A 26,532-nucleotide genomic window follows, 5' to 3' on the forward strand; every position below is an offset into this window, starting at 1 on the left:
AAGAGGACCTTTCACATCCTCAGGCACATGCCGTGTAATACACTGCTAGAAATCCAACAGTACGCCAAATTCAGTGAGGAACGCCCTCACAACACTAGTCTATGGGCAAGTACTGTCAGGAGGGGGCTTTCCTCACAGCTCAGCATCATCGCTGGGCTGTAAGGAAGACCCCTCAGAAACATCTTTCTGACACTGAAGAGCTACGGTACTGGCGCCGATGGCTCTTCAGCAGGGGCAAAGAACAGGAAAGCTGATAGTGCCCTAAATTCAGGGCACTGTCAGCTTTTTAGTGGTATTACATCACATGTGCCAGAGGACATGAAAGGTCCTCTTTAATAAGGATGTAACAGGGGACATAAGCCAGTACTCCCCGTCCCCATGCCTCAGTTTGCAGAGGTGGTAACTGTTTGCATACAGGTCCCATAGCAGTGCTGAGGACATCAGAAGATTTGTATAGAACGATTGAGCAGAAGCTGAGACATGGGAAGAGGAGCGATTAGGTTTATATCCCCAGTAAGTGAAAAATATGGCTTGGACAATACCTTTAAGATTTATCTCCATAGTTTCTTGTGTTTTACATGGTTTTGGTGCAGCAGTAGATTTGCTTACCAAGTTACATTGGATCTTGCAGAAACCACAGCTGCAGTGCTCATGCGCCTGTACACAAGTCTGGTCACATTTCATGTTTTAACAACTCTTGTGGTATATATTCACTTTTTGGCAGGCACAGACTATAGCCTTGAGCAAAACTTTAGGAATGACTTTAAACACATCATTTAACTATGTTTACTCAACATACAGATGCAAAAAGGTTATTGCAAAGACTTATTTACACAGCCTTATGTGCTTCTGTCCATATCTGCCGAGAGCAAGTCTGAATCTCTAAAAAAGGTATAATACCCTTTGGGACTCAGCCCAGATTTTGGCAACCCACAAATATGGCAGTGTAAACAAACCCTAAGGTGGGAGGTATATCTTGTAGCACCAAACTATGTAAATCCAGTAGATCTGCAATAGGGGGTATATTAAAACCAAAAAAGTGTTTTCAAACAAAAGAAAATAAAAAAGGCACATTATATTACAGAAAGCTAGAAAATGATGTGTGTTGGAGTGATCTGCAGTAAAATACTTATGTAATACTGAAAGCAAAAAACACATGGTTTCTATTAGGAGTTGAACCAACCAAACTTAACAGGCACTTAAGAGCTCTAACTCCTAAACTTTGGTCCAAACACCCAGTATTTACACAGGCTCTAAAGCTTGCATCAGTATGAAGGTAGAGGAAAGGAGGAAAATGTTCAATACTAACGGTAGTCCTTCTAAAAAGGGGGGGGGGGGGGGGGGAAGTGTTGGTTGAAAGGCTTTGCGAGATAGGACTATCCTAGTCCTTTCATTCACAGAAGTGAGATCAAAGACATCCAGTCACTTCTTGCTCCATTTAGAAGAAGGCTGAAGATGAAAGTTGGTCAGTGATCTAGTGGAAAGTCAGTTGCAGCAGGGTAGCCATGTCTGATAGGAGTGACTGCAAGACATGACAGGCTGGACAGGAGTAAGATAGTAGCTATTGTAATTGCCATCACTCATGAAGGTGGCTGGTTGGTAGTAGCAGGTGAAGTTCGGGATGGCTGGGACAGTATTCTGTTCGGATAACACCTGAATAGCCAATGAAGCAATGAGTGTGAGAGTCTGACGCCGTTCATGTCCCATTAAGCACACCGTGCTTTCATTTACTACATTGTGAAGGGTCATTAGGTAGTCATAACGCTTATCCTCCATCCCCACAAAGTGGTCCTGCAGATAGCACTTAAGCTTCCTCAACTGCTCACGTATGTCTGGAAAATCTATGAAATAACGTGAACACATGTACCGCTGCATAGTTTTCATATCCACTTCTGACTTTGGTCTAAAGCCACGCACAAGCAAGTTGCAGTATTTGAGAAGACCACCTCCCCTTATTTCTTCTGGGTTTCGTGTGGCAATTATCCGATTACGCAAGTGGTCCATGGCTTCCTCAAAGTCTCCATACATGCTTTCTCCAGTCACAGTTGGATGGAAGCTCTGAGATACTGGAGGCTCTGAACTCTGACTGAAGACAAGCATTGAGTCCAGGAGGATCTGAAAGGAGTCTACACTAAACTCAAATTGTCGTCTTAGTGTGTCAACAAATTTCAACTCAATGTTCTTTCCATTATTGTTTGATAAGGAGATCAGGCTCCACCGGTCAGTCTCTGTACAAACCTTAACCAGTTTTTGGACATAAGCCTCTTTCAGAGTCATGGGAGTTATCTTATCTTTATTGACTCCGACAGGCAGAAAGTCCAGGAGACAGTCTAATACAGCATGCTTAACCACCTGAAACACATCAGGACCTTTCAAATCCACCATAAATATCAGGTCCAAGTCTTTGTAACCCAAGCCACTATCTTCATGAAGCACATGACTTGCCGCAGAGCCATTTAGTTTCACCTTGTGTACCAAGATGCCATTCTGCTCTAGACGCTTTCTGACTACCTGTAAGAGAAAACATACAAGGAAAATTAATAAACATAGAACTTTGTATGTATCTTTGCTACAAAATGATCCAGACTAAACATGTCTTATGTTCTGCATGCTCAGCGGATAACCATGCTGTGGCATGTTTCATTGGGACTCATTTCTCTGCTCAGCGTCTGTCAAGCTTCCAAGCTTTGATCCAACAGGTGTTCCTCTAGCTTTAATCCATCATCTGTGTTACACTCCCATTCAATTTGAAGTTACACAACTCTAAATATGGTTGACAGAGCAGTCATTTTACTGCATAAAGTGCTGGCTGTTGAATACAAAATTATACTTAAAAATAGTACTTTCCAGGAAAAGCAGTTCTTGGCTGCAGGACCATTAGGCCCCATGCCCATGACCGAGTGTGCTGTCCAATGTGGGGCCAATTTTGAAGCGGATGACCAAGTGATATCTTCATGTATTCCGTGATGCACTTACCTCTATGGGGGTTTCCAATCCATTTCAATGACAAAGCAGGATACGCCCTGGCTCAATGTTCATTGTGTATGGAGGGGTAAACACAGTGCAGTCCAATCCTCTACTCCAATGTCTTCTTGCCGGCTGTGACATGCCGGTCCCTTCTGCTGAGGTTGCCGATTGGCCTCAGCAGTCATATGTGGCAAGGAGTTCCGCTAAAAGACATTGGAGCTGCAGGACCAGACTTTTCTTTCCCCTCACCTGGCCTAATTAAAAAAAAATAAAATGTCAGCCCATCTCCATTAATGGCAGGAGGCAACAAATAACTGGGGACCAGCATCTTTCCTTAAAAGAGAACCTGTTATAGGGTGATGTGGAACACTAAGTCACCCACAGGCCATTATGAACTGGAGGTTCAGTGTCCCAAATTGGCCTGTAATAAAGCCAGCCATGTCCGTAATAAGAGCTTTTATGTTCACCCTGCCACTGTACAGATGTAGTTCACTGAAGCCAGAAAACTACACTTCTGCTTCAGAGTGCATACCCTTTACATCCAGCAGCTATGCTGTAAAGCCAGAGTATACATCCTCAGCATCATTGAACAACTGCGCTGGGAGCACCAGAGACTAGACTGATGAGACTCAGACCATTATACCTGCTTAGAGATAAGGGTGGGCAGAGATGGATTTAAAACAGGGCAATGTGGAAAACTAAACCCCAGATCTATAAGGAGCAGCAAGTGGTTTAATGTCCCAAATTGACCTGACTGGTTCCCTTTCACTAGATTATATTGACGACCAATTCAAAGGGCATCAGCATCAATTTCTGGTAGACAATTCTATAACAATACAAAAAAGGCTGGTGAGCAATAACTTGAGTGACAAGTCGCTACAGCACTTTGTTACAGCATAAAGTTTTAACTAGGACAAAAGCTCTTACGTAAGCAATTAATGCCTGTCCATGCCAAATACCTGCACCTATTACGTGAGAACAACTCAGGCGGGATGAGGCGGTTTGTAGGGCGACACCTTACAGACACTCTGGATGAAGCACCGAAGAGCAGAAATTCCTTGCAGGCTAGAAAGCATGCTCATAAAATGGGTATACTTGTTTGTAGCAAGTCACACACTTACTTGAGAGACAGGTTTAAGGAGGATTATTACCACAGTTTCCATAAGAGGAGTTCTATCAAGCCTTCAATTGGTCAGTGCTGGTTTTATTGTCCAGGAATATAGATTGTAATATGTCCTATGTATTCTGGAGTTTAATCAATTCATACAAGACTGGCACTTCTCTCCGCTCCTCACCTAACAGCTGAAACAGCAGAATGCCAACAGGGTGGAAATTCACACCACACCCTGTGCTTAGAGTTGTCTACAACATATCAACATACTAATATTCTAGTTATGGAGCTCCAGGGAGAGGACGAGACATTTTTACATCTATTAGCTAACCACAGAGAAGGGAACAACCAGAAATGCAGTGCTGTAAGAATTTACACGTTGTAGTCCATGGTTTTAACCTGAAGACTTTTGTAATGTGACCACCATAAATTCTAATATAGTATCCCAGGTCATGTTGAACAAGTTTTGCCCACATAGGTCTAACCCCTTGAACCATCTTTAGCAGCAAATGATTCCAGGTGCTTCCTATTTGATATTTTTTCCATATTATGGTAAAATTTAGTATAGCATATCCCTTCTGGGGGCATTAGCATCAGGCTTGTAGTTCATGTAAAGTACTTGTTTCACAAGATACACTGTTGTGTCTATGAGGAGTAACACTTTCTGGCCATTATATGACCGCCTGCAGATTTTCTACCCTGTACTTTGCAGTTCTCCAAGTTGGTGGTGAGATAACTGCATGTAATAACCTCCAAGATTTGATAAGATATTTCGGTACTATTCCGTTATCGGGCCAGCAGCAGCGCAGTTCAGCAGCAGCTTTCGGGACAGCAGTTCAGCAGCGGGAATTACAATGACATCCGAGGACTGCTGGCCCGATGCTTGTGCCCAGTAACCAGTACATCGATGACCCCCCTCCCCCATCCTTCTCCTCCTGCCAGTGCTGCCCCCCAGCTCTCCTTACATCTTCCCCGTACCCTCTCCCCGCCACACGACTAGGCCTCACCTCAGCGCTAGTACCGAGACCGAAAGGAAAGACACCGGGGCTCAATCCAGGCCCTGACAAGAAACACGCCGACTATAGGAACGGTGAGCTACAGCGAGCCGGAGGGACAAACTTTCTGCAGCGTCCGGCGGCTATCTAGTAGCATTCATTGCTCAAGATTTACGGTGAGGCCTATTACAGGGAGAGGGTACGGGGCAGATGTAAGAAGAGCTGGGGGGCAGCACTGGAAGGAAGAGGAGGATGAGGGCATCGATCGATGTACTGCCTACTACACACAAGCACGGCCTCTATCATCGGGCCAGCATCGGCTTAGTCATGTGGCGGGGAGAGGGTACGGGGTAGATGTAAGGAGAGCTGGGGGGCAGCACTGGAAGGAGGAGGAGATGGAGGGGGGGTCATTGATGTACTGGCTACTGGGCACAAGCATCGGGCCAGCAGTCCTCGGATGTCATTGTAATTCCCGCTGCTGAACTGAACTGCTGTCCCGAAAGCTGGTGCTGAAATGCGCTGCTGCTGGCCCGATAACGGAATAGTACCGATATTTCTTATAAGTCACCTCTACCACTTGCACATTAACATTGGAATGGTTTATTTTAAACAGCAATACTTCTGAATACTGACATCAAGATGGGGCAAGACCAGAAGCAACAGTTAGCACATACACTAGTGGAGTCCAAGAGGTCATCCAAGTAAGGAAATAGCTGCAATGCAGTTTAGGCGAGGAACCTAAAATTAGGTCATTACAGCAGGCTGAATAAGGGCTAACAGGAAGGCTGGTGACAAGTCAAAGCTTCTGGCACATGGCACAATTTACTGGTAGGTAAGGGATTTAGAGGCTTTGGTTTTTCACAGTTGCACTAGGTTCACACCTGTGTGTCAGACCAGAAAAACTGATCCATTCTATGACAAACTACGCCCAAGGTAAACTAGTCACTATATTCTGGTCTGTCATTTGTAACTGAAGTCACTGGACAAAACGTCAGTCTTGTAGGACTACAAAGTTGACGCAGATGTGAACCCAGCCTTGCTGCATTTTATAGAGGAATGCATTGTATTCTGTCTAAGACTTGTATATAATACAAGACTGGATTCAAATAGGTTTGCAGCTCAGTTGGGCAGAGCTATACATATTCAATTGTTTGAAAACCAACGAGAATACTGGTGAATACAAGTAAACTCATTGAAACCAGCAAAGATTAGAGAGAACAGATTCCAGTTGGTCAAAAGTAATCTACTTCCTTGCTTCAGGACTTGACAAGTATGTAGCAAGTTTGCAGCTAGAAAAAGTTTGCCATATTAGGCTAAACTTGGTAAAAATGATCCAAAACAGAGCAATCTACTGACCCCTAGGATGCACATTAGGACTGGCCAGAAAGTAGAGACTTCCCCATACCTAGAGGTATTCCCACAAATCTGCACTGAAACCCAATTCAGTCTGCAAAGTTCAGCAAGTCATACAATAAAGGAGCTTTACAAAGATTTCTCAGTTCTATTTGAAGCTTTCCAAAATCCTGTCCAGATTCCTCTAGAATGACTTATGTGCATTTCCTGACAAATGGCATCTAGCTGCTGTTTAATAGCTAGGTGAAGAAAAGAGTTTCAGATTTCAACTATGTAACTCATAGCCCCAGATGAATAGGTAGGTACAGTCACAACATCCCTGAAGTGCTAGGAGACAGTTTCGTGTCACTGGAAGGGAGCTCACAGGGTGTGGATAGTACAGTACGACGCAATGACTAACCAGTGACAGATCGCTAGTCCTTCCTAATGTGCATAATTTATATCACACCCAAGAGCTGCAGTACACCTAGCCATTTACAGATCTCTAACCAGCCAGCTTAACTCATACAACCTACCCATAAAAACCAACCAGTCTGCCACCCACAAATTTAGTGCAACAGACCCCTAGCCACAGCAGAAAAGAAAATCTAATCCATTGTCATGTCACAAGGGTGCTTTACAGCTGGTACTGGAGTTCTAATACATCTGCAGAGTACTCACAGGATCATATACTAAAATATTCAGTAAAAAGAACACTAAAAAATAAAGCCAAGTGTGAACACAGCCCTCACTGAATACTGACAAGCCACTAAGTATCAAGTCCAAAGTGTTAGGGTTTTCCCAGCCCAAAAAAAAATCTTGTTAAAGGTATTTTAGTGCTATTAATGGGTTAATTGCACCAAAATACCTTTAACAGTTTGTGTTTCTCTGGGAAAACTGGCATCCTCTGCATTTGTTTACTAGTGTGTCTTCCTGCTATCTTAGCCTACAACTAACATGATCTCCCTCTCACCCCTTCGGTTTCCCCAAGCTAGCCTGCTAACTACTAGCCCTACCCAACTCCACCCCATCATACTTACCTGTATGTGGCGTGGAGATCAGTTTTTCTTCTGTGTCACCGGCTCCATCTGTGGACTTCTTGCACATGTGTGGTAGATGCTCTTCACTTCTGCATGCAATTGTACAATAGAGCTAAAATCACTGGCTCTATTGCACAGACAGAAATGAAGGAAGTGAAATTCCGTACCAAAAGATTGAAGACAGGCAAGTATGATGGGGTAAGTATTGGAGACACTCAGTTTCCAGAAACTGTGAAACTGAATATCATTGGATTATCAGAAAATGTACCTGGGGCAGTCACAAATGACTGCCACAGGGATATGGGTAAATAGATTTTTATTAAACTACATAAATTAGAAGTTAGGCAAGGGGAGGAGGTTTAGTCTAAGTTTAGTTTTATCCTGGACAACCCCTTTAAACATTAGGCATATCGCCCTATACATCATAGCTAATACCTAGGCATTACACTACTGTAGTCATTGCCTATATTAATGGACTCACCTCTAAGTGTTGTGCTACTGTGTTTCCCCGATAGTAGGAAACCCCTGAAAGTAAGGCATGTTTTTTTTTTTGCTGAATTGCCTAATAAGGCACACACCGAAAATAAGGCATAATCAAAAACCATTGCAGCTGGCTGAACACTGTGCAATGTGCTCCATGTGTACAGGAAAGCCAGCTGCTGCCTCTGCTTTTGTCTCCACTGTCCCTACTGCTGTAGCATGAGCTGGGAGATGCCCGCTGTGCATGCGCTGCGGGGAGTCGGCTCTAGACAATACAAGTGAATGAGAGGTGGAAACCACATTGCGGTTTTTGACAAAAACCTTGACACTTTCAGTCCATTCACATTCCAGGAGGGGGAACCGCTTGGCGTTTTCTGAAGCGGTTTTTACCAAAAACCACTCCAGAAAATGCTCAAAAACCACTTTCTAATTAGGAAGCGTTTTTTTTCCAGACCAAATTACTCCACACGTAATTCACATGTGAACTTAGGCTAAGGCCCCACTGGGCAGAAACAGCAGTTTTGGGCATTGCAGAAAAAAACGCTGCGTTTTACAGTACCAGCATAGTGAATGCAATTTTGTCTAATCCTACCGTGTTTCCCCGAAAATAAGACAGTCTTATATTAAATTGTCACTCTGAATATAGGACCTGTCTTATTTTCGGGGGGTGCCTTATTACAACCGGCAGTCATGCCGGCACTTCCTTAGTGGAGTGTCAGCATGACTGCCGGTTGTAGGTAGTGTAGTGTAGGGGAGGAGGAAAGTTATCATACTTGCCTTTCCCTTCTTCCTAGCAGCGCTGGTGCTGCTGTTTGTCCTGGAAGTGGTGAGCGGGGCTTAGCTAGGCTTCGGGGGCGGGGCTTAGAGCTTTGCAAGCTCCACTTCACTGACACAGCAGCCGTGCTCTGTGCTCCGTATGCACAGGAAAGCCGGCTGCTGCCTCTTCTGTATGGCAGCTGCTGTCTCTGCCTCTGGGATGAGCTGGGAGAGCTCATCCTACAACAGCAGAGGCAGCAGCCGGCTTTGCTGTGCACACGGAGCACAGAGCATGGCTGCTGTGTCAGTGAAGTGGAGCTCGCTAAGCCCCGCCCACAAAAGCTCAGCTAAGCCCCACCCCCAAAACTTCGCACACCACTGCCGGGCATGCCTTTTTTCGGGGGATGCCTTATATTAGGCAATTCAACAGAAACCCCCGCATGCCTTACTTTCAGGGGGTGTCATACTTTCGGGGAAACACGGTAGCCCCACACTACGGGGAAAAAAAGCTACGGAAAAGCTGCGTTTTGAAAACGCAGCATGTCAATTATACGCTGAGTTTTTCCTCCATAGATTTCTATGGTGTGTGAAAACCGCAGCATGAGGAAGTGCTATACAACTTCCTCACTAAGGGGGCGTTCACACTACCGTCGGTGTCCGACATGTAGTGTCCGCTCAAAATCTGTCACGGACACTAGATGTGTCCGTGACACCTGTCATTCACTTTAATGGGCATCGGGTGTGTTCTTTTGCACTCCGTGCCCGTCCTTCTCTGTCCGCAAGAGAAGATGTCCGACTTCTCAAGCGGACAGAAAAACCCTGCATGCAGGGTTCCTCTGTCCGCTTGAGAAGTCGGACATCTTCTCTTGCGGACAGAGAAGGACGGGCACGGAGTGCAAAAGAACGCACCCGATGCCCATTAAAGTGAATGACAGGTGTCACGGACACATCTAGTGTCCGCTCCTAGTGTCCGTGACAGATTTTGAGCGGACACTAGGAGCGGACACTACATGTCGGACACCGACGGTAGTGTGAACGCCCCCTAACCCCGCCAACGTTACTCCCTCCTCCTTCCTCTCACACCCCCTCCCTGTCTCTCTAGAAATCCCACCCTCCCCTACCTACTCAGCCCAACCCCTGATATATGATATTATATACAATACTTGCCCTCCAGCTTCTTCCTGTGAGACAGCTCCTCCTCCTGTAATGATTCTGTCTGTGCTCTTCTCCAGCGATGACCCACCTGAGTATGTGTGCATGTGCAGTAGAGGTATTATTGGCAGCAGTGCACACAGCACTTGGACAAGAGCATGCACAGTCAGTACAGGAGGAGCCATCTCACTGGAAGAAACATTAAGTATAATTGGGTTGATGGGGGTGGGATGGTATTGGAGTAGTAGTACAAGGGATATGGATAACAATCAAAAGGTACAGTTATTAGAAAGTAAGAGGGGGAGGATGTTTAGTGTAGGGATTTCCAGTTCTCAGACAACCCCTTTAGTTATTTAAGTATGCTCCTTTTCACATGCCACTAAATTTTAGTATCAGCAATTGACATCAGAAATCCTGATGACATCGTACAGCTTATAACAATGGCAGAGAAAGGATGCATAGGTGCAAACCTAAAATAGATATCAGCATGTTCACATCACAATTTATTTTTAATTTTGCTTGTTTTTTTATGATTGCCCAGCCCTAGAGTGAGACGAGAATATACATTAAGTCCTGAGAAATTAGAAGGATTTGCAGTCAAGTTCCTTTTCACCATGGGAACTTACCCTTATTGCGGCAGGTTTACCACCTCACATGACAAGTGTTCAAGACTAGTCTCACCATTAAGGCCATGTTCACATGTAGTCTGTTCAGAGATCAGAAGTCCCTGAACAAAAGTGAGGCTAGGGGGGGGGGGGGGGGGGGAATATATATATAAAAAAAAACCAACCAACCACCTGACCAACCCCATTTTAAACAACTCGCTCCATTTAAACCTGCCGTTTTCAGACAGTTTTTTTCCTCTCCATGCGCAAGAATTAAAGTAGACACTGGCAGATTCCAGCTAAGACGTTTTTTGCATAAGTTAGTGAATCTGACAGGTCATTTTTATTATTAATGTTTATTTATATCGCACCATTAATTCCATGGTGCTTTACATTTGAGAGGCTATCCGCACCCATTTTAATTAGCAAGCATGGTGCAAGTCTAAGCCATGCACCAAAGATGTACCGGAAAACTGGTGACAAGTGGCAAAACTTATTAAAATGCTCCAAAACTCTGCAGGAATTTACTAATGCGTTCTACTGTTTATTTACTTACAAACTGCAAGCCACAAACAAAGATGGCAGTTAAAGGGGTGGTCCAGGCAAAGATTTTAATGTTTAAAGTTAAAAAAAAAAAAAAAAAAAAAATACACACTCACCTGTCCATTTCTCTGGTGTCCTCCCACACCTTCCAGTTCATCTGCTCCCACGGAGTCTTCCAGCGTTGTGCTGAAGCGGCTGATAGGCCTCAGCCATCACGTGACAAAAGACCAGTCAGTGGCCTCAGGAAGAGGACCAGTGATGTCACAGGTAGTGCCATTCAGGCCCTTCACTCTTTGGCCTCAGTGGTCATGTCTCTTCTGAGGCCATCAGCGGTTTCAGCACAATGCCAGAAGACGCCACCGCAGGACCAGATGAACCAGGATGTGCGGGAAGACCCAGTGGAAAGAAGTCTATGCATTTTTTCACTACCTCCAGCTTAAACTTTAAAAGGGTTGCCCATTTTTGGCCAGACAACCCCTTTTAGGGAAGTATAGCAACTGGATTCAGGAGATGTCAAGAATTTACAAGCTGTACTGTGTAGGACAGTGCGAGAACCCCATGGATGACACTATGCTCATCCAGATCCATCCTTTAGTGTGAAGACTGAAATACAGAAGTCAGTAACTCAATACATAGAGATAGAGTCTGGCAGCCAGCCAACACCATATACAGTGTCTCAGCAGAAATTATCTTCATGCAACAATGACCTAGAGCTCACCATGCGCCTGCATGGGGACAAGCAAGTGACATTCATAGTACTGAACCGATTTGATGTCAGGCCAGATGACATTGTAGTTACATGGTGTGCAGGTTACCGGCTACACTGAAGAAATAGCCAGATGTCCAGCCATTAGTCAAACCCTTTCAGATGGATCCACTTGCCAGCATGGAGGCTTCAACTCTTATAGATCCGACCATGCAAGACACTTCAGATCCCAGCCTTCCAGAAAGATCTCACAGCAGCACAGAAGACTACACGTTATTAATAACCCCATTGAAGAGCACTACAGTCAGCCTCTGCCATGGATGATAACAGGGAACAATAGCCTGTGGGTTACTGGACTAGCAGTAGTGTAGTATTGTATAGGGACTCCCTAGAGCTGGGCGTTATGTAACAGCCGCACAGTCCTGAGCCAGCACATTCATTCCTGCAAATCACTCTGGCGCTCAGCCAGCAGCTCCCGGATTAGAACAAGGTGGGGGCTCGTGTGAGGACACCCCAGGAAAGAGCCCCACCGCCCCCCGAGCCCTGCACAGCCTCGACCTTTACACCACGTGTGTGACAGAAGAAGCTGCTGCCAGACTGACTCAGCGGGAAGGCATGCACTCACTGGGCAGGCTGTCACTTCTCACACACCCAACATGGAGGAGCCGCACAGCGCAGCCTGCACAAGTCTTACCTGCACCAGGTGCCTTGGCTGGCAGGACAGAGTTGGGAAGTTGCCGCGGCCATGGATGGGCACACTCTCCTTCAGGATGGCGTCCAGCCGGCGTACCTGCTGCCCAGTGAGCACGCTATAGCGCGGAGACGACAGCGTGGAGTCGGCCGGTGGCTGAGAGGACATGGCTGGCGCTTGGTACTTCTCCGGGAGCCTTAGACACTAGCAGGAGTCTTCGTGAGGGATCGCTGTCTTCCAGGCACAGAGCTTAGGAGCTGCAGACTGGGCTCAGCAACAGGTTGTGCAGTCAAGGAGAAGCGGCTGAGTACAAGGAGGTGCTGCGCGATAAAATAGTCTCTAAAACACGTGACAGAATATTAAAAGCAGAAAGTCAGGCTGCTCCGGTGAGGGTGGAAGCGTCCGGGCTGAAGAGGGCGGGTCACTATGCGCAGGCCTCACGGACGCGATGACAGCTCTGACAACCGGAGAACCCTCTGAGCACCACCCAGCCGCGGTCTCCTCTTATATACTCCGCGTAGTTTCACGCTGATTGGTTAATCAATGTGTCACTTATCTGCCTCCTCTCGATTATGGCATACGATTGGAGCAGAGAACTAGTGTCTCAATAAGCCCGCCCACCTACCGCGAGTCTGAAGCTCACTACAATTGGCCCGCTGCCAGCCATACTTCGAGTTTATTGGTTGACGCGTCAGGACCGCCCTCTGGAAAGGAATCCCGTTTTTTATTGGTCGGAAAAAAATGCGTGTTCGTTTAAAGGGACAACGCTTGACATTTAATACAGCGTGAGGGCTGGCAATGGCGTGCGAGAGAAAGTGGAGACTTGGGTCAAGTACAAGACGTAGACTTTCCTGAACACGCCATTATAGTAGTGACATTATATGATGTCTGAACGACAGCAGTGTAGTAGCATGTGGAGGTGTGACTGCCTCAAGTCCAGTGCAAATGGCGCAGATGCGGAGCTGCTGCAGCACAATGACGCTTCACGTTGTGGAAAGATGTGGGGTTTAATGTGGCCTGAGTTAGGAGCACTACTACTACTATACCTGGTGCCATTAGCCCAGGACCCTCAGTGCCCCTCCCCATCTACCGCACCAGTGGGAGCACTACTACTACTATACCTGGTGCCATTAGCCCAGGACCCTCAGTGCCTGCCCATCTACCGCACCATTGGGAGCACCACTACTACTATACCTGGTGCCATTAGCCCAGGACCCTCAGTGCCTGCCCATCTACCGCACCATTGGGAGCACCACTACTACTATACCTGGTGCCATTAGCCCAGGACCCTCAGTGCCTGCCCATCTACCGCACCATTGGGAGCACCACTACTACTATACCTGGTGCCATTAGCCCAGGACCCTCCGTGCCTTCCCGTCTAGCGCACCATTGGGAGCACCACTACTACTATACCTGGTGCCATTAGCCTAGGACCCTCAGTGCCTGCCCATCTACCGCACCATTGGGAGCACCACTACTACTATACCTGGTGCCATTAGCCTAGGACCCTCAGTGCCTGCCCATCTACCGCACCATTGGGAGCACCACTACTACTATACCTGGTGCCATTAGCCCAGGACCCTCCGTGCCTTCCCATCTACCGCACCATTGGGAGCACCACTACTACTATACCTGGTGCCATTAGCCCAGGACCCTCCGTGCCTTCCCGTCTACCGCACCATTGGGAGCACCACTACTACTATACCTGGTGCCATTAGCCCAGGACCCTCAGTGCCTGCCCATCTACCGCACCATTGGGAGCACCACTACTACTATACCTGGTGCCATTAGCCCAGAACCCTCAGTGCCTGCCCATCTACCGCACCATTGGGAGCACCACTACTACTATACCTGGTGCCATTAGCCCAGGACCCTCAGTGCCCCTCCCCATCTACCGCACCATTGGGAGCACCACTACTACTATACCTGGTGCCATTAGCCCAGGACCCTCAGTGCCTGCCCATCTACCGCACCATTGGGAGCACCACTACTACTATACCTGGTGCCATTAGCCCAGGACCCTCCGTGCCTTCCCGTCTACCGCACCATTGGGAGCACCACTACTACTATACCTGGTGCCATTAGCCTAGGACCCTCAGTGCCTGCCCATCTACTGCAGTAAAGGCAGAGCAGACGTCTGCTCTTGTGTATTGCGGTTTTGGCTCCACGATTCAGCTCTGCCTCTTATGTCACTAACGTGCAAACAGACATGACAGAAACAAAGCAGGCGCGACATCTTTCAGGGAGCATACTCCCTCCAGCCTATGCTTGTGCTCTGCCCCTGGTGCCTTGCAGTGTAATGCACATGAGGAGTTTGTATGTGGTTCCCTGCTGCAGGGTATTTGGTGTTCGGTAATATGACTTCATACATACATTCTATTTCTCTTACCTCACAGCTGGCAGCTGTTTTACCTACTTGTCTGCATCCCTCAAGACTAGCGGCATACATAGTACAGACTTCCCTGTAGCAGCTCCTCCCCAGCTCTCCAGGATGCTGCCCTAACTACACAGTGCCCTAACTCATGTTACAGGGGTACGAATTACCGAACGTAACTGCAGCAGGGAGAGCTGTACTATGTATGCTCCAAGTCTAGAGGGATATTGGTGGTGATGAAAAGACAGATGGCTCTGTGGAGGATGGATTGATGATGTGGGAGGAGATACAGGAAATTCTGGGGTAGAGGGATGTGTACGGGAGTGGTAGAGCATGGCATTATAGAGCCCACTTGCTCATAACACAGACCTATCACTAAACCCATATTTAAACTTGATTATAATAAATAAAGACCAATACACTTAATCTTGTGGATTAAATTTTGTCCGCGATGTCTTTATTAAGGAGTTAAATCCAATAATGTAATAATGTTGATAAATAATCAATGAATAATCAACTCAATAAATATCAATCAACTAATTAATTAAATAATAATCATTAACATAACCAGATAAACTTCTTGAAACTGTCCCCCCAGCTGGGGGACAAAAGCCCCTCTAATAAAGCAATGCGACAATCCATTAAAATCAATGAAAAAATTAGGGCAAGTGGGCGGGTGCTGCTGATCCATTCTTCAGATGAGATGACTGACACTCCGTACTGCTGACACCACCTTTTATTTACAATTTTTCCCACCACTAGCACCGATTGTCCAATCAGTTGATCCCAAACAGTTGCTAGGCAGAATAAGAAAACAGCTGGCAACTTCACCCAGACCAATCAGCTGATCCAAACAGCTGCTACGCAGAATAACACCACATCTGGCAACCTGCTCGCGCAATCCCACGGACCAATCAGCTGATAGATTCCTGCTGCCAGGCAAACTCCAGGAATCATCTGGACGATCTGGTTTGAAGGCACAGCTGACCCATACTTGGCCTCGGCTCAGGTAAGAAATAGAGATGAGCGAGTACTGTTCGGATCAGCCGATCCGAACAGCACGCTCGCATAGAAATGAATGGACGTAGCCGGCACGCGGGGGGTTAAGCAGCCGGCCGCCGTCAAAGCGGAAGTCCCAGGTGCATCCATTCATTTCTATGGAGCGTGCTGTTCGGATCGGCTGATCCAAACAGTACTCGCTCATCTCTAGTAAGAAACACCTAATAAAACAAATAGGGAAAAAGAGCCAGACCAACCATAATAAGCACCAATATATATGTGCTGGTCTCAATACGCTATGGGCCTCATTCATTAATTATTCCTGAGGCCTACCATTATACTGTGTGGGGCCACTGTGGGGAGCCTATTATACTGTGTGGGGCCACTGTGGGGAGCCTATTATACTGTGTGGGGCCACTGAGGAGCATATTTTGAAAGGAACTTCCTGGAAGGGGGAAGGGTGGAGCATTATACTGTCTGGGCGCCTGCTGTGGGGGATGCTATGGGAACCCTTTAAACTATGTGACCATAATATATTCTGTGGGGCTACTGAGGAACATATTTTACTGTGTGGGACCACTAAGGGGTAATATACTGTATGAGGGCTATGGGGAGCATTAAAGTGTGTGAAGTGTTATATACCATGTGGGAGGGCCCAGGGAAGCATTTTATACTGTGGAGGGCACAGTGGAACATTATACTGTGGTGGGGGCTCAAAATTCCTAAAGGCAGCCCTGTGTGCTATTTTTGCATGACAGCTCCCTTATAATAATCTAGGACACTAGACCCCTGGCTGTGTCCTTCACTATACAATACTGTGCATAAACTGACATGGAGCTATTGAGGCATGCACAGTACTATAGGGTATGACTATACTGGGAACATACTCTGTAATACTGGATAGTTAGCACATTTGTAAGATGTCAGTGAAGGAGCTGTGGTGTAGGCTATTAACAGGAAGCTGGTGGGTGGGCCCCCAGAACAAGTTCCATTGGTGGGCCCTAGGCCTTTCAGTCTGACACTGGTAGGGTACATTAAATGAGAAGAGGAAGATGATATGTGGAGGGAGGGGCAAATAATACAGTACTTAGGGAGATGATGCGTGGTGAAGGGTTGATTTAAAACTGGAAAAGGAAGATGACAGGTAGGGGGAGGGGTAAATATAATGGAGAGAGATTATATGTAAAATGTGGGGTAAATAATACTGGAGAAGAGATGATAGGGAGGAGGAGTAAATCATTTTGGGGAGAAAGACAGGACTGGAAGAGAAAAATAACACTATGGGGTGGTTGATTTAATGGGCAACAAACTGGGAGAGTAGGAAAGATGATACGCAAGAGCTGTGCCCCATCTTCGTATGCATCAGGTGCTGACAACCGTGAGCATAGAGTGTGCCAGCTGAAACTGTTTAATCCCTTAGGTGCAGAGGCGTAGCTAGGGGTTCAGCACAAGGAGGGCGAATATGTCCAAGTGGGCCACTGTCTAGGGTATGTCGATATTATCACTACACTGTGTGCAGAATTACTAGGCAAGTTGTATTTGAGAGGATTTTGATTTGGGGTATAACAGTCCATGGAGTCTCATCTTCCTCTTAGTTAGTGACCGCTATATGGGGAGGTGGGGTGGTTGGTTTGGGGTATAACAGTCATTCGGGTCTCATCTTCCTCTTGTTTGGTGACAGCTGGACACATATTGGGCAGCGATCTCCACAGTGGCCTCTTCTTCTCCCAGTAGGATGTAGAGTTTCCTCTTCTCGTCTGCAGATATGAAGTCTGGGATGTGGGCAGAGAGTTTTTGGAAGTAGACAGGCCTCACAGCTGAGTATTTGGTGCAGTGTAGCAGGAAGTGGGTCTCGTCTTCTAGGGCCCCCTGGTCACAGTGCTGGCACAGTCTGTTCTCCCGTGGCTTGTACATCTGCCTATGTCACCCCGTCTCCATCTCCAGGTTGTGGGCGCTCAGTCTGTACCGGTTGGCTCAGGGTCTGTCTGTGTTTGGGGTGGCGTATTCTCTCCAGGTAGGTGGCCATGGTGTAGTCCCATTGCAATGACTGGTACACGGTGAGTTTCTTGCAGTTATTTATTGCGCTTCTCCATTCCTCAATGTACCATTCTTTGTCTGTCTCAATGACTTCTTTTATTTGAGCCTTGTTCAGGGCATGTTGGAGGTTTTGGCTTGGCAGATGGCTGATGCTTGGTTGGGGGATATCAGGTTTTCTTAGAGCTCTGTGGTTCAGCCAGGCTTAGCGGTGGTAAGAGCCAGGGCTGCTACCCTGTATGTGTGTCCAGAATGATAGCACCCTCTTTTGCATGGTGAGCCGTAGGGGGAGTCTGCCTAGCTCTGCCCTGCAGGCCATGTTGGAGGTGTTGTGATGGACATGGAGCAGGTACTTGCAGAACTCCAGGTGGAAGGTCTCTGTTGGGCTGGAATCCCACTTTGACTGGTCTGGGTAGGTGCCTGGGTCCCAAACCTCACTGCCATAGAGAAGGATTGGGGAGATGACTGCGTCAAATATCTTCAGCCAGACCCTCACTGGTGGTTTGAGGTGGTACAGTTGTCTTCTGATAGCGTAGAAGGTTCTGCAGGCTTTTCCTTTCAGGGTTTCTATTGCTGCTTTGAAGCTTCCTGATTGGCTGAGCTCCAGCCCCAGGTAGGTGTAGCTATTGGTTTTCTCCAGTGTGGAACCGTTCAGTGTGAATTGTGGGATGGGGGGCTTTGTTCTTCTTCTGAAATTCCATGACTTTGGTCTTCTTGTGGTTGATGGGTAGGGCCCATGTGGTGCTGAATTTTCACAAGGTAAACCAATATAACAACACAAAATTTAGAAATAAACATTTCTGACATTCAAACCCCCCCCCCCCAAAAAAAAAAAAAATCAGTGACCAATATAAGCCACCTTTAAAAGCCTTCCATCCATAGATTGTCAGTTGCTTGATCTGTTTACGACACCATTGTGTGCAGCAGCTACCACAACCTCCTAGACACTGTTCCGAGAGGTGGACTGTTTTCCCTCCCTGTAGATCTCACATTTTATAAGGGACCACTGGTTCTCTATGGGGTTCAGATCAGGTGAACAAGGGGGCCATGTCATTATTTTTTCTTCTTTTAGACCTTTACTGGCCAGCCACGCTGTGGAGTATTTGGATGCATGTGATGGAGCATTGTCCTGCATGAAAATCATGTTTTTCTTGAACGATACCAACTTCTTCCTGTACCACTGCTTGAAGAAGGTGTCTTCCAAAAACTGGCAATAGGTCTGGGAGATGAGCTTCCCTCCATCCTCAACCCGAAAAGGTCCAAAAGTTCATCTATGATGATACTAGCCCATACCAGTACCCCACCTCAACCTTGCTGGCATCTAAGTCGGAATGGAGCTCTCTGCCCTTTACTGATCCAGCCTCGGGCCCATCCATCTGGCCCATCAAGAGTCACTATCATTTCATCAGTCCATAAAACCTTAGAAAAATCAGTCTTAAGATATTTCTTGGCCCAGTCTTGACGTTTTATCTTATGTTTCTTGTTCAAAGGTGGTTGTTTTTTCAGCCTTCCTTACCTTGGTCATGTTTCTGAGTATCATACACCTTGTGCTTTTTGATACTCCAGTAACGTTGCAGCTCTGAAATATGGCAAAACTGGTGGCAAATGGCATCTTGGCAATCATGCTTGATTTTCCTCAATTCATGGGCAGTTATTTTGCGTTTTTTTTTTTTTTAAAGGGATTCTACCACTAAAACAGTTGTTTTTTGTGCTTAAGACATCGGAATAGCCTTTAGAAAGGCTATTCATCTCTTACCTTTAGACGTGGTCTCCGGCCTGTCATTCCGTAGAAATACCGTTTTTTACCGGTATGTAAATGAGTTCTCTCTCTTTGCTGCCAGAGAGCTCTCTCCAGCGACACCTCCATCTTCAGCTGCAAAAGCCTCTTCTGACTTCTGTCTTCCGTCTCGGTCCAACCTCTGACACCTGCGCAGTACGCTCCTGTATTGAACTACAACAGCAAGAGTGGCCTCCCAGCGGCCATTTTTTGGAGGCTGTCTTGCTCTTGTAGTTCAATAAAGGAGCGTACTGCGCAGGCATTGGAGGTTGGAAAGAGACAGAAGAGGCGGTTGCTGCTGAAAATGAAGGTGTCACTAGAGAGAGCTCTCTAGCAGCAGTGGGGACGCCCCCATCGCTGTTTGAGCGCTGAGGCCCGCCCCCACTGCTGCAAGAGAACTCATTTACATACCGGTAAAAAACGGTATTTCTACGGAACGGCGGGGCCGGAGACCACATCTAAAGGTAAGAGACGAATAGACTGTCTTTCTAAAGGCTATTCCGACGTCTTAAGCACAAAAAAACTTTTAGTGGTAGATTCCGTTTAATCAACACTTCTTGCGACCCTGTTGGCTATTTCACATTAAATGCTTGATTGTTTGGTGATCACGCTTCAAAAGTTTTGCAATTTCAAGAATGCTGCATCCCTCTGCAAGACATCTAACAATTTTTGACTTTTCAGAGTCCGCCAAATCTCTCTCTGACCCATTTTGCCAAAGGAAAGGAAGTAGCCTAATAATTAAGCACACCTTATATGGGGTGTTGATGTCATTAGACCACACGCCTCCATACTACAGAGATGCAAATCACCTGAATTACATAATTGGTAGTTGGCTATACAGCCTATACAGCTTGGAGTAGGACAATATGTATAAAAAGGATGATGTTATCAAAATATTGATTTGCCTAATAATTCTGCACACAGTGTATACGGTGATATGGACTGCCATGACCACTTCTTTCAATCTTGGTAAAGATTGCAGCACAGACATCTTTGGCTCCTCACTTTTCCAGACACTTGACCCATACTGTCCTCACCTGCACACCCATCCTAATGTTACCCTCAATTATAAAATATATAATATAATCCCCCATAATGAATAATTTTCCTGTGTACCCCCTTTAAATGAACCCCCATATTAATAATGGCCCAGGTTTTTCTTAATTAAAAGGTAAAAAAAAATTAGTGGGGTTCTAATACCGGGATCCCCAGGATCAGCTGTTTGAATGTACTGTAAGCGCCGTGACCCCCTTCTCTGTTTACATTGTATCATTACATCACGCAGTCACTATAAACAGACTGCGTGTGATATAAACAGGTGTCATGGCCCCTTCATGCAGCTGATCAGTTTCACAGAGATTCACTTATCACTTCTTGGTGATATATTCTGAGGATAGATCATCAATAAAAATGAGCTGAAAAACTCCTTAAGGCTGGGGCTTCACGTGCAAACCCTGCAGAAAAAAACGGTGTTTTACAGTTTTAGCAAATCCCATCCACACATAATAGAAAAATATGCGCAGTGAACAAGCTGTGATTTCCAAAACGTGGTTTTGCGCATATAACATGGTTTTGGAAATCGCAGCTTGTCAATTATACCTATGGAAACGCTGGTGGTTTCCCAAGGTATAATGGAAGCAAAAAATCCGTGGAGGGAATGCCCCCCTTATGAATCTCCTCTTATAGTTATAACTCCCCCTCTTAACTACCCTCTCATACTATTAAAATACCCACACCTGAGCTTAAAAAAAAAAATAAAAAATTATACTTTCCTACTCTCCTACCTGCGATCCGTTGACAAATGCAGCCACTGCTGCCTCTTCTTCTTGACCTGTGCTCTATGCGCAGGGTCCACGCATAGGATGTTTGCATCTTGGATCATAATGCTATGACATCATCGCACCTGCCTATTTTGAGAGCAGATGTGTTCTGTCTCTGGTCTCGGTGTTTTGTAAATCACAGACCTGAAGTGGCTTGCGGTTTACAAGACCGTTAGTTGCAGGATGGGTTTTAACTAGTTCAGTTTCTGCAGACACTGATCTAGTTAAAAATAAAGCATTTATTAATGGTGGCCCTTGGGTGGGCCCCACAGATTCAGTGGGCCTGGGGCAGGCACCCCCTCTGTGTCCCCGCTAGCTACGCTACTATTTCGATGCCATAGTTCAAAACAGCTATGGCATCTAAGCTGTTACATTACGTGGACACCACCATCTATGGAGTGATCAGCACCCCAGTGATGTCATAGGGGTGCCAATAAGTTGTCATCACAACCAGGAGCTTATTGAAGACTCCAATACCTGTCATTATAGAAATTATATTAACTCTGCCATGTCATGAGCAATAAAACACACTAAAGGTTCTAAAAATAAATGAAAAAGTTTAAAAAAAAAAAAAGTGGACCCTGCTTCAAAAGAAATAGGAAGTAGATAGGAAAGGCTTAGAGTTCTCTTTTTTTGCAACAAACAAAAACACCTCTTTAACACCTTAGCTGAGCTAAATATTTCAGCCAGTTGGTTGGGGTTCCCAATTGTCTAGGCCAGGGGTCAGCAACCTTTGGCAGTCCAGCTGCTGTGAAACTACAACTCCCAACATGCTCCATTCACTTTCATGGGAGTTCCAAGAACAGCAGAGCAACTATGCATGCTGGGAGTTGTAGTTTTACAGCAGCTGGAGTGCTAAAGGTTGCCTACCCTGATCTAGCCCATAGTCAGTTTTTAAACATTAATAGTAAACAATTCAAGAGTGGGCCCTATTGGGAGTGGTGCTATCTGTAATAGTGGAACACGATAGTCATCTCTGATGAAGGGCATTGCAGCTGAGGGTAGTTCCTCTTTAAGACCTGTTGTATACATTTGGATTTACCTTGCAGCTTCCTGGTGTTTTATCCATATAGGATGTCTGAGGCCTTACATACTTAGGCTAGTGCCCCATGTAGCAGGCTGCAGCGAAAAAGTGCTCCGGGAAAAGCCATCCTGTGCCTGATTATTCTGGCTGTCTGCTCCGTGTTGCCCTGAACCTCACCACTACCTTGCTGCTCCTGTGTGCCGAACTTTGCTAACGCCTGACTACGATTGATCTGCTCCTCCTGTGTACCGAACCTTGCTAACGCCTGACTACGATTGATCTGCTCCTCCTGTGTACCGAACCTTGCTAACGTCCATAAGGTATGGATGCACCTATCCACTTGCAGAGATCGGTACACAGGAGGAGCAGATCAACCATAGTCAGACGTTAGCAAGGTTCGGTACACAGGAGGAGCAGATCAATCATAGTCAGGCGTTAGCAAAGTTCATCACACAGGAGGAGCAGATCAATCATAGTCAGGCGTTAGCAAAGTTCGGCACACAGGAGGAGCAAAGTAGTGGTGAGGTTCAGGGCAACATGGAGCAGACAGCCAGAATAATCAGGCACAGGATGGAGTAAGCTGTGAGTTTATATAGGACGGGCTAAACCGTGATTGGCCACAGAACAGGTGATCTTAATAAACCAATTACTCCAACAGAAGAGACCAGACAAGGTAAAGCACAGAACAAAACAGGATTCCAAATAGTACAATGGTTAAGGCTGCAGAACATAGCCAGGAAGTCATGGGTTCAAGACCCAGTGAATTCAGTCCGTGACACCTATTCACATAAAAAAGAATTTAGCTAAGTAAACCCGCAGAGCCCATAGACGATAATGGGGTCCATGTGGTTTTCGCACAAGACATGCGGAGAGAAGAGTGCTGCTTGCACTATGGGGTCCGTGGGTTTCCTTAGATAACAGCTTCTTTATGCGGATAGGTTTCAATTTGGGGGGTCCCCAAGTGGACTCTGCAAACAGAAACCCGAACACAGATGTGAATAGGGGGCCTTAACTCTGATTGTGCCAAAGTGGCATTCATTGTCTCCCTGTTATCTGGTCAGGCACCTTAATGGGTTAATCCTCTATGGCAGGGGTAGGGAATGTACGGCTCTCCAGCTGTTGCAAAACTACAACTCCCAGCATGTATACTGGCTCTGCTGTTCTGGGAACTCCCATGGAAGTGAATGGAGCATGCTGGGAGTTGTAGTTTCACAGCAGCTGGAGAGCCAAAGGTTCCCTACCCCTGCTCTATGGGAACACGGAAGACCAAAAATCTCAGATTTACAGCTAATTCTCTTGATGTTTTGCACAGTTTTTGAAGAACATGGTTGCAGCTTCATCTCTTCTTTGTCTGCATCAAGACACCTCAACTGTGGGACAATATGCCATTCAGTTCCATACACTAGCAGCAGAACTTATTTGGAACAATGAAGCACTGGTTGGTAACATCCTGGGAAGGTTAGCTGGAAGAAATCTACCAACTTCCCTGGATGCCTTAATTACTTTGGTTACTTGCATAGACTTACATTTCCAAAATCATTCCAGAGAAGCTGCATTGGAAAGGAGGGGTCTGAGACAGACTCCTTCCTTCTTAAGCCCTTTCAGACCCCCACTGTTTCTTCAGCAGAAGAATCTGTCTAGTCTTCTACTACACTATGCATCTTACGCTAGGTTCACACCTGCGTTCAGGGTCTCCGTTCTGTGGTTTCCGTCTTCTGCATGCCAGAAGACGGAAACCACAGACCGGGTCCGGCCGTGAGCGGCAGTGAGCGTTTTATGCTCTCCGCCGCGAAACAGTTTTTTTTAATCCGGACACAGAGTACTGCATGTCCGACTCTGTGTCCGGATTATAAAACCCGGTTTCGCGGCGGAGAGCCTAAAACGCTCACCGCCGCTCACGGCCGGACAGCTTTCTCACCCATTCAAATGAATGGGTGAGAAAGACTCCTGCAGGTTTCCGTCTCCTGCTCTGTTTTATGCAGGAAACGGAAACCTGCAGTACGGAGAGGAGAACGCAGATGTGAACGAGCCCTTATGCAAATGTCTTCAGTGAAAAGGAGACTGAGACCTTAACATTCCATTGCCTTTATGACTGACCTAATGATGTAATCCATGGAACTTCTCCTCATCATGGACAGGTGTATCTGCTTTTTCTGCATGAATAATTTCCATGTATGTCCTCTAATGTGATATAGATAATACCGCATACAAGTTGCCCCAATGAAGAAATTTACATAGGAAAAAAGCAAAACAAAAATTGTAGGCCAAGATGAATTAACACAGGCACTCAATAAAGTTTCAGCTAGATAACCCTGTGGCAAACGCTTATCTGGGCAGGACCACAGCTTTTCAGATTTAAAAGTCCTGATCTTAAAAGGTCTCTTCAAGAATGACAGAGAGAGAAAAATCTGGGAATTCAAGCTGAAGATAAAATTCAGGTAGTTTAAGGAGCATTCAGACTACCATCGGTGTTCGACAGCTAGTGTCCGATGCTAATGTCCGTGCAAAATCTGGCGCGGACATTAGCATCGGACACTAGCTGTGTCCGTTACATTTTGCATTGATTTAAATGGACATCGGGTGCGTTCTTTTACAGTCTGTGGGTGTCCTTAACTGTCCGTTCACAAAGATGTTCGATTTTTCAAGCTACATGTCGGGTTTTGCTGTCCGCTTGAAAAGTCGGACATCTTGTGAACGGACAGTTAAGGAAACCCATGGACAGTAAAAGAACGCACCCGATGTCCATTTAAATCAATGCAAAATGTAACGGACACAGCTAGTGTCCGATGCTAATGTCCGTGCAAGATTTTGCACGGACATTAGCATCGGACACTAGCTGTCGGACACCGACAGTAGTGTGAACGCTCCCTAACAAAAAGACTCAAATTAACAGTTGTATTTATGAGACTTACATGGACACAATTCAACCTCCTTCTATCATACTAATTCCAGTTGACCACATCCACCAACTCCTTATCCCTGTAAACTCAGTTGTATTACCCTACCTTGTCTCACTAACATCAAGATGCCTACAATTTGACTTTTATCCAAAATGGCGATAAATGGAAGACTTCTTTCAAAACTAGTACTGAATGGAAGACTGCGTTTGAATACCTCATAATGCTTTTAATGGCATTTTTCAGGATGTGCTCTTTGTCTGCGTAGTAGTCTTCCTAGATAACATCTTGATCCACTTTCCTGACTTATCTACCCACTGTAGACATACTGTACAGTATATGTCTTATTTTATTTCGACTACAACTACAATCTATAGTCCAAGCTGTAAAATTACAGATGGACCCAAAAAAGCTTGCTGCAATTCTGAAATGGCCTCATTCTTTAGAACTCCGCTCTGTAGAAAGATTTATTGTCTTCACAATTTCTATACATAGTTTATTCCGGTTGGAGATAGAGAGCTGCTTGCCATCAAGCTTGCCTTTGAAGAGAAAAGATATCTTCTGGAGGGAGCCGCACACCCTGTGATTATCAACAAAGGAAATCTGGCATATCTACAAACAGCACACCATCTGACTCTTTTTTGCTCAGTTTGATTTCCAGTTGTACTTTCGTTCTGCTAAAAGAATCCCCAAGCTGATTCTCTTTCACAGTCTTTAGAAGTCTCTGATTAGACTGAAGACCCTCAATATATTTTTGATTCCTCTTCTATACAGATAGACAGACCTCTTAGGACTTGTATTGGGGTCGGTCCAAAGATTAATTTCAGGTTGACTAAGTTCGGTATGAACCAGAGATTAAATTGGCTTAAAACATAGTATAAAGACACTGTCAGGGCTCCAAGGACGTTAGCCAATTTCTATCTCTGTAAGGCAAAAACAGCTGAAGTTATGTAAAAGTGGAAGCGACATGTATGTCTATGGGAAAACAAATGTTAACCACATCAATACTGGGACACTTTCTAGTCAAGGACCAGACATATTTTAGGTTTTCTTTGTATGTGCAGTTTTGAGGGCTGTAACATTTTTATCACATATGTTATTCAACTAATTTTTGCATCTTTTTTCATGACACATAGGACTTTATTTTAATGTTTGTTTGTTTTTTGGTTTTTTTTACATGTTTTTTAATTTAGCCTCTGCTCATGACTTCGTCTGCGTGTTGTTGCGGG

The 26,532-nt window shown here is 45.7% G+C and overlaps 1 protein-coding gene across 1 annotated transcript; it reads right to left on the minus strand.

Moving 5' to 3' along the window:
* Positions 1-373: 373 nt before the first annotated feature.
* On the minus strand, positions 374-12,840 carry TENT5B (terminal nucleotidyltransferase 5B). The gene is made up of 2 exons (XM_075264414.1): positions 12,382-12,840; positions 374-2,511 (listed from the first exon to the last, which is right to left on the minus strand). The coding sequence occupies exons 1-2, from the start codon at positions 12,544-12,546 to the stop codon at positions 1,486-1,488; spliced, it is 1,191 nt and encodes a 396-aa protein (XP_075120515.1). The 5' UTR covers positions 12,547-12,840; the 3' UTR covers positions 374-1,485.
* Between the last annotated feature and the right edge of the window lie 13,692 nt (positions 12,841-26,532).

This window comes from Leptodactylus fuscus, chromosome 2 (assembly GCF_031893055.1).
Source record: "Leptodactylus fuscus isolate aLepFus1 chromosome 2, aLepFus1.hap2, whole genome shotgun sequence".
Classification (NCBI taxonomy): domain Eukaryota; kingdom Metazoa; phylum Chordata; class Amphibia; order Anura; family Leptodactylidae; genus Leptodactylus; species Leptodactylus fuscus.